Source organism: Tarenaya hassleriana, unplaced genomic scaffold, assembly GCF_000463585.1.
Source record: "Tarenaya hassleriana unplaced genomic scaffold, ASM46358v1 Cleome49, whole genome shotgun sequence".
Classification (NCBI taxonomy): domain Eukaryota; kingdom Viridiplantae; phylum Streptophyta; class Magnoliopsida; order Brassicales; family Cleomaceae; genus Tarenaya; species Tarenaya hassleriana.
The window spans coordinates 762,032-771,791 of NW_010967605.1; the positions used below are offsets into that span (position 1 = coordinate 762,032).

The following is a 9,760-nucleotide window of genomic DNA, read 5'->3' on the forward strand; positions in this document are numbered from 1 at the left end:
AAAGCCTAGAATTTGTCCCTTTGTTGATGCATAGAGACGATTTATATACATATATATATATATATAATCTTTGGTTCAACGAATGATGCTCTATAATCTTTATTTCTGTTTTCTTTATAAAAAAAATTTAGGTTCCTTTTGATTTTTATAATGCGAATCAAGAACCCACTTCCATGCACCCCAAAAGAAGTTCCACTCAACGATAAAATTCATAAAAAAAAAAGTCCCCCCCAAAGACGATGAAAAAAGCTAGTGAAGGATGATCATTCATACGTGGGTCTCGTAAAGATATTCAGATTCTCTGCGTTATCATGAAGCATTCGTTGTTTCTTATCATGATGATGATGATGATGATGATGATGCATGATGCATGACCATGATCTTTCATGCTTCTCTGGAAATTTCAAGAAAACTGATAAAAATCTTTCGAAACACAGATGAAACATCAGTAGAAGTTTAGTAGCTCTCTGATTAACATTTTATACGCATTGAATATGTCTGTATACATAAGATTAGCATTAAGTACAATCTATATATATATATATATGTATGTATGTATGTAGGTATGTATAAATACATAGATGCTCAAGAATCTGACTCTCTATGGTTCACATGGTTTCTTTGTCTTAGCTACATGATCTGACGAAGCATCTCTTGCCTTGTTTGACGGCTCAAACCTATGAGGCGCCGCATCAATGAGCAACTGAACCACTTCGTTCATCGTGGGACGGATGGTGGGACTCCTGCTCGTGCAACGGATGGCCACTCGAAGGGCATTGATCATGAATTCTTTGGACAAATCCGATAATCTTTTGTCTAATGTCTCCATTAGCCCTTCCTTTGTGTCAATCTTAGTCGAAACCCAATTAACGATGTTCTTGTTCTCACCGAAAGCTGAATCCACGGGTTTCTTCCCCGTTATCAGCTCCATTAACACGACCCCGAAGCTGTAAACATCGCACTTGACTGTTGCTTTCGAGGAATATGCAAACTCTGTCAGGAACCAAAAAAATGCAGAATCTTATGAACTGTCATGAACTTTGGTCATTTTCAGACAAAACAATAACAAAAGTAACATGTATGAATCTACTCTTTTGTCTGTACCTGGAGCCAGATAACCGTAAGTACCCGCGATAACCGTCGTGGTAGAGTCTTTACCCCTCGCTTGTAGGACCTTAGCTATGCCAAAGTCTGCAACTTTAGGCTGGTAATTGACATCTAACAAGATATTTGTGGATTTGATGTCTCGATGAATAATGGGCGGGGAGAGATCGTGGTGAAGGTAAGCTAATCCTTGAGCTATTCCGACTGCGATCTGATGACGAGTAGGCCAATCGAGAAGGACAATGCCCTTGTGAAGTGAATCCCACAAGTTTCCATTAGGCATGTACTCGTAGACCAATAGACTGCAATCCGAACTCGAGAAGTAGCTGTAGAGCTTGACGATGTTCTTATGGCGAATGCTACCTAGGGTTTCGACCTCGGTTTTCAGTTCCTTGTCCAAATGTACACTGTCTTCAGCTGCAGTGTCTTTGGTTCTTCTGCTCCACAGTTTCTTTACTGCAACTACTTCCCCACTCTTAAGCTCTACTCTGTACACAGTGCCTGATCCTCCATGCCCGACGATGTTCTTGTCAACCATAGCTTCATGAATCTCTCTTTGATCGAAACTTACTCTGTGGAAGCTCTTCACGTCGTAGGAGAAGAAAGAAGAAGCTAGGGTTTCGTCATGTTCCACCACTGATCTGTCTTTGCTGAACCTCTGTCTCAGGTACAGCATAGCTCCTAGGACAAGGACGAAGACCGATACGAGGATCGCCCATGTGGAACTCAGCTTCTTCTTGCTGTGAGCCTCGGGACATAACGGGAACTTGATCTCTGATGAACCAGAATTCGGTGGAACACACAGACCAGGGTTGTCTGAAAAGCTCTCAACCAGGCCTCCTCTGATCAGAGAAAGAGGAATTGGCCCAGAGAGACGGTTGTTGGAGAAATTGATCGAAGTTGGTAACAGTTCAGAGAGACTTTCCGGGATTTTCCCTGTGAGGAGATTGCTCGAGAGATCGAGAACATTCAGAGATTTCAGAGATGAAAGCGAATCTGGAATGGAGGAGCTGAGCCGATTGCCTTGCAACATAAGTAAATTCAGCTTCCTCAGTCTACCGATCTTCGAAGGTATCGGACCTGACAAATCATTGTTACTGAGATCAAGCTTTACCAGATTCGTTGCACGGGAGATCTCGGGAGGTATAACACCGGAGATTCTGTTTCCCTGCATGAACAGTTCCGACAAGTTCCAAGCGTTTCCGACCACGTTGGGTATTGGACCAGACAAGTTGTTGTAAGCCAAGTCGATTATCGAAACATGGGGAAGAGACATGACTCCGTAAGGGACAGACCCTTCTAACCGATTATTCGTAACTCGGAACCGTATTAGAGTCTTGCAGCTTCCATAAGTCTCGGGGATTTCACCAGAGAACATGTTTTGCAAGACGAGGAAGTAAAGAAGCTTACCAGACCTGCAAACTTGGCTTGGCAGAGGACCCGAAAGCCGATTCTCCGAAACATCGAGAGCAATCATAGGAGACAACGACCCGAGATTCTTGGGAAGCTCGCCGGTCAAGAAGTTGTCATAAAGAGAGAGAATCCTCAACGTTGTTGAGTTCCCTAGAGCATTTGGAATCTCTCCTGTCAAGCTGTTGTTGTAAAGCTGAAGAACTCGGAGCTTCGGGAGACTGCAAACCGATTCCGGTATGCTCCCGGTTAGCTTGTTAACCGAGATATCGATGTCAGTAAGCTCCTTGAGATTACCGATTTCCTCCGGTATGCTTCCCGTCAAATGGTAATTGTAGTACAGCTCAAGCTGTCTGAGGTTAACCAGATTCCCCAGCTCTTTAGGAATCTCACCAGAGAGGAAATTCCCACTGAGCTCAAGATCGACAATGGAGGTCATGTTCCCGATCGATCTGGGTATGTTACCGTATAGCATACATGTCATCAACAGCATCTCCCGAAGCTTTGTCAGTCTCGAGATGTTCTCGGGGAGTTGCCATAAGTTGAGCTCTGCGTTTTCGTTGAAGTTGAGGTACTCGAGATCGGTGAGGCTGAAAACCGAGACGGGGAAGTTTCCGGTGAAGAGATTATAGGACATGTCAAGAACTCTGAGAGATTTCATGTCGGAGAAGTCGGGGAGATTTGTCCTGAGGAAGACGGAACTCATGTTGAGCTCCTGAAGAAGAGAACAGTTTGCTATGCTGAAGAGGAAGCTTCCATGGAAACGGTTGTGCGAGAGCCGAAGAACGCGTAAATCCGGGAGATACGAGCATATACCTTCGGGGAAATTCCCCGAGAGAGACCAACCGGAGAGATCGAGATCTGTGACAGAGCCTTGATCATCACAAGCAACACCAGTGAAGTTGCAGTGAGAGTTTAAGTCACTGGGATCCCAAGAAGACAAAGCGTCACCGGAAAGAGAACTTGTCATGAGCCTGAAGAACTCTGTCTGGTTAGGACCTAGACTCCATGAATTCTTCAGAAGAAAGAAGAAGAAGAGAACAGGAAAGAGACCAAAATTGAAACCCATTTGAGGAAAGATCACAAGGAACGGGTAGAGGTTAACTTAGGATGCAAGAAAGGAGTTTATATCGTTGTGGTGAGAGAGGAGAAAAAAAATGAAATAAAGGCTTATAAAACACAAGGAGGGTTCATATATGCTTGTAGTATTCAGATAGATACATGGAAGAAGAAAGAAAAAGGAGCATACATATCTTTGCTTTGCATAAAGAAGCTTTATGTTTATACCCACTAACATATAATAGAGAATATAACTTGGAGGTGTATGTATAGCCACCTTTATACCCCATTTGTGTGTGTATATATATGCATGAATAATGAAAAATAAATTAGATGTAAGTGAATCGGATACTAAAGAAGAAGAAGTGCATGTTAACCTGTCCAAGAACCTTGCTGTTTGTTTGGACATGTTTTTTTTTTTGGTTTGGCCTATGGTTGGACGGACAAAAACCATGAGAACTTGATCTTACTTTTGTCTTGCAGATTTCAGTAGTGTTTTTGAAGCTTAAACACCTTCCTAATATAAATACCGAAGATTGCCTCGTTACTATATTTTCTTTAAATGTTGTGAACGATAAAATCCAACAAAACTTCTAATTGTATCGATTTTTTTATGATATATAGTAATGAAATTTATAAAGTTTTTTTTACATAAACGAAATTTATGCTAAACCATCCGAAAGATAACATTTATGAGGAAAAGTTTAAAAAAAAAAAACCAGCTAACCCTACAACAAACGCATGTAGTTAAAAAGAAAACAACCTCCAACGACATCATAGTATTGCTATGATTTGGTGTTATTATCCGGGATATAAAATGAACAGAAAAATAAATCGGAAATTGAATAACTCTTCAAGGTGTGAAACACTTTTCTAAAAACGTTATTCCGTCCTATACGAGCAAAGGACTTCCCCGAAATATGTTTTTAAGATACAATGAAGAGAAAAGTGATCTTAGTTTGTTATTCTAAGATCACAAACACAAGAAACCGCAAAAAGAAGATGAACAAAAAGTTTTTGTGAGTGTTTTGCAAGAACAATCACAAAAGTGCTCTCAAATATCTCAAAAACAGATTAGATCTGTTCTTTTTTTTCGTGTTGGGATATCCAGGAGTATTTATATACACTCGAAATGTTGAAAGTTATGAAGAATTCAGAAGTTTTTCCTAAACGGTCGCGATTTTCCGTTCATTCAAACTGCTCAGAAAAAAAGAATTGTCCGTCCGTTTTTTCGAGCTATCCGCCCATTTATTCCCGAACTGCTCAAAAAAAAAAACGGGATGCCCTCTCGTTTTTTCGAGCTACCGCCCATTTATTTATGAGCTTTATTCCTTAGAAAAAACAGGCTGCCCTCCCATGTATTCGAGCTGCCTTCCCAATTTTCTGAGATCACTCTTCACATTCAAAACCGAACGTAAACTCTTCCGACGAATCCTTAACACTTAACCAATTCGTAACACGTCTTTTACAAGCATTTAACTCCTCCATCATACTCGTAATACACGTGAAGCATGAATCCTTTTGAGGGATTTTAAATTTCCATTCATTTAATCTAAATATCACAACAATCCTCCACCATTTTTAGAGTAAATTAAACAATAGCATATCAAGCAAATAATCATTCATCTCCATAATTCTGCGTATAAATGAAAGTGTCTTTACGATTGAACTTTCACTTAGTGTAATATACAACAATAAACTCGAATTCCGTAGGTGTCGAAAACGATTGAACCTACGTAATCCTAGTTGAGCTACCGAGTATACACACACACAGAATCAATACAATTTCTTGTACTCCTTGACACTATATCGGCCATGTGTCCATATCCCCTTCACAAGCACATAGATGCTGAGCCTCCAACATCTTGAAGCAGCCACACTTCATGCTTGCATAGGTGAATTCTTTCAAATCGTACTCTGCAACTAAACACTTTGTCAAAGAATTCATTAAGTATAAACAACCTCTTTATATTGCATGCCAAGATGCTTACATCGAGATGATTCACTTCTAAGCATCTACAACCACACATTACAAGATTTAACCCATTGAACTCAAGATCTAATGTTGTATTAGACATTGAGTTGAGATTCCTCTAATTGTAATTGAATCAATAGGCTCAAAACTCATCCCTATTGTCATTTTGTGCAACATGTCTCTTGACAAACTCTTGGTAAGAGCATCAGCCAAGTTTTGTTTTGTACGCACAAAATCCACCACTATGGCCCCGTCTTTTATAAGACCATTCACATAGCTATGTCGTAAATCAATATGTCTAGACATTCCCTTATACACATGACTATATGCCTTAGCCAAAGTCGTTGCGCTATCACAATGTATTATGATAGACGATACCGGTTTAGACCATAATGGTATCTCGAATACCAGATTCCTTAGCCATTCTACTTCTTTTCCCGCAGATGCTAAGGTAATAAACTCCATCGTCGAATCGAAAATGCAAGTTTGTTTCTTGGAAACCCAAGAAATCGCAGTTCCACCTAATAGATAAAGTCAACCACTCACTGAGACGATCCTCCTCACTTGAGTTCCAACTCGCATCCGTTAACCTTCTAACACCGAAGGTTGACCCGTGTAGTGAAGACCGTATTTATTTTTGTTTCAAGTATCGAAATACTCTCCGTACAGCATGCCAGTGATGTACGCTTGGGTTACTAGTGTACTTACTGAACTTACTAATCACATAAGGGTCTAGTGCTAGTCATAGCATATATTAAGCATCCAATGACACTAGCATATTCAAGTTGAGATACCGGTTTCGCTTTATTCACTACCAATTTAACATCATAGTCCATCGATGTAGAAACAATAGTGCTATCGTAGAGATCAAAACGTTTCAGAACTTTCTCAATGTAATGAGATTGAGGAAGTGAAATCGTACCGTGATCTCTCATTATCCTAATTCCAAGGATAACATCCGCTTCTCCTAGAACTTTCATCGAGAATTTTGATGACAATAATTCTTTTGTTTTCTTGACCTGCTCTAATTCCATACCGAATATGAGTATATCATCCACGTATAAGCAATTGATAACCCATGACCATTCCCGTCAAACTTGCTATATTCGCATTTGTCCGATTGATTCAGACGGACCCCGTTAGCCAATACTACCTCAATGATTTGACTAACTTACACACTTTGTGTGCTTGACCAGATAATACGAAACCTTTCGGTTTGCTTCGTATACATCACCTCTTCAAGATCACCGTTTAGGAATGTCGTCTTAACATCCATTTGGTGAATTACCACATTGTTTATCGTTGCAAGAGCGATCAACAATCTAATTGTAGCTATTCTAGCTACCGGTGCATACGTATCAAAGAAATCGATACCTTGTTTTTGTCCAAAACCTTGAGCTATGTACTAGACGAGCCTTGAACTTATCAATAGTTCCATCGACTCTCATATTCTTTGTGAAGATCCATTTGCAATTAATAGGTTTACAATCCGGAGGAGGAGGATCTACTAAGATCCATGTCTTGTTATTCATGATGGAATCTATCTCATCATTTATCACTTCTTTTCAGAAAGTGACATCTCGTGATTTCATCGCTTCATCGAACATTCTAGGATCTTCCTCGATATTATAGACGTAAGCAAGCTGAGTCACTACTGACTCGTTTGTACCTTCCACTAAGTACATCTTAAAGTCCGAATGAAAGGATTTCTCTTTCCTTATACGTTTACCTCTAAGAGGTTCACATTGTTCGTTATCTTGATCGATTGATTGACCATTCAAACTAGGTATTGAAATAAGTGGTTTATCCACCGAAGAAAATCGACTTTCATCGAACAATGCATCTCTCGACTGAACCTATTCAAGATCTTGGCAATGTATATACTCTGACTTAGACCAAGAAGTCATCTTGATAGATCTCTATAGATCTTGATGCCTATAATATAGGCGATTTCTTCTAAGTCTTTCATCGAAAAGACCAATCCTAATAAAGATTTTACTCCTTGCAAAGTAGACACATGATTTCCGATGAACAATATATCATCTACATAAAGCACAAGGAAGATCAGTACGCTCCCATTGACCTTCTTGTAAATGCATGGCTCATATTCATTTTGCAGGAATCCAAACGTTTTGATTGCCTCATCAAATCAAGTATTCCAGCTCCTCGAAAAACAATTCATAAATAGATCTCTGAAGCTTACATACCTTCCTTAGACTCCTAGGATCAACAAAACCCTCGGGATGGGTCATGTACACATCCTCGAGCAGAATCTCGTTAAGAAATGCGGTCTTGACATCCATCTGTCATATCTCGTAGTCATAATACGCAGCTATGGCTAGTATAATCCGTATGGATTTAAGCATCACGACTGGTGAAAATGTTTTATTAAAGTCTATACCATGAATTTGCCGAAACCCTTTCGCAACAAGTCGTGCCTTGTAGGTATGCAATATGCCATCCATGTCGGTTTTCTTTGAAACCCCACTTGCATCCCATGGTCTTAATACCATCGAATGAGTCGAGCAAAGTCCACACTTTATTGTCGTCATGGACTGCATCTCAGACTCCATAACTTGGTTCCATTTCTCGGTATCGGGACTCCCACAGCCTCTGAATATGATGTAAGCTCGCCATCCTCTAATAGCATGAGTTCGTCATTTCTAGTCACAAGAAAATCGTATCTTGTGGGCTCTTGGTGAATTCCACCTGATCTTCGAGGTTCACTGGGAGGTGATGCCTCAACAACTTATGATAAAGGTTGAACCAATTCGACCTGCTCACCTGGTTCTTCGACTATCTGTGGATCTCAAATTTCTTCGAGATCTATTCTACTCTCACTGACTCTCTTAGAGACGAACTCTCTGTCCAACAAAAAACCATTCCGATCAACAAACATTTTATTCTCGGATAGGTTGTAGAAGCAGTACCCTTTATTTTCCTTAGGGTAACCCACAAATACGCATTTATCAGATTTGACAGATATCTTATCAGAAGTCAGACTTTCACATAAACGTCGTGTCTCCAAATCTTCATAAATGACAACCTGAGATGTTTCCCAGTCCATATCTCATATGGTGTCTTTTTAACAGATTTTGTTGGACAATTGTTTAGTACTAGCACTGTTGTTTCCAAGGCGTAGCCCTAGAAGGATTTAGGAAGATCATCCTAATTCATCATAGACCATATCATATCTAATAGAGTTTGGTTCCTCCTCTCAAACACGCCATTCTACTGTGGCATTCCTAGTGGAGTCAGCTGTGAGACAATCCCACAATCTGCCAGATAGTCAGTGAACTCTTGGCTCATATACTCATCACATCGATCAGATCAAAGCAACTTGATCGTTTTGCCAAGTTTGTTCTGTACCTCGCCTTTGAAAACCTTGAACAATCCAAGTGTTTCAGATTTATATCTCATCAAGTAGACATAACTGTACTTACCGAAATCATCAGTGAACGTAACGAAATACAGATAAATTTCTCTAGCAGGTGAGCTTATAGGACCACATGCATCACTATGTATGAGTTCTAACAACTTTATATCTCGTTCTCCTTTTTTAGAAAAGGAAGATTTTGTTATCTTGCCCATCAAATAAGAATCGCGCGGTTTGATTGATTTATAATCAAAAGAATCAAGAAGTCCATTAGAATGAATCTTCGCGATGTGTTTCTCGTTGATGTGACCAAGTCAACAATGTTAGAGATAGGTCGGGTTTAAGTTGTTCGGCTTAATCCGTTTGGTGCTAAAATTATAGATTGACTTGTATCTAGATGGTTCGTCGTCCAAAACATAAAAACCATTAAAACAAGTAACCTTTACTATAGATTAAGTTGCTTTTATGAATGGACAAACATTTGTTCTCATTAACAAACCGAAAACCATCTGAGTCAAAGCAGAAATCGATATAATGTTTCTGTTAATGGCAAATACAAAATGACAAACATACAGCTCCAATACAAGGCCATAAGGTAGAGTCAGATCATAAATTTCGATGGCTAATGTAGAACCCCTTACTCCATTCCCGACGCAGAGATCTACTTCTTTTTTCACCATCTGTCTACTTCCTTTTAGTCATTTTACATTTCCACAAATGTATGAGGTATATCTTGTATCTAGTACTCATGATGTAGAAGTAAACAAGTTCGCCTCTACAACGAAAAATACTAGAAGTCGAAACCTCTCTAAGCTTCTTCTTCTCCTGATCTTCAG

General features: G+C 39.7%; 1 protein-coding gene across 1 annotated transcript; it reads right to left on the reverse strand.

The window, feature by feature from the left end:
- Positions 1-468: 468 nt before the first annotated feature.
- Positions 469-3,711, reverse strand: LOC104825808 (receptor-like protein kinase HSL1). The gene is made up of 2 exons (XM_010558198.2): positions 1,105-3,711; positions 469-993 (listed from the first exon to the last, which is right to left on the reverse strand). The coding sequence occupies exons 1-2, from the start codon at positions 3,581-3,583 to the stop codon at positions 602-604; spliced, it is 2,871 nt and encodes a 956-aa protein (XP_010556500.1). The 5' UTR covers positions 3,584-3,711; the 3' UTR covers positions 469-601.
- Between the last annotated feature and the right edge of the window lie 6,049 nt (positions 3,712-9,760).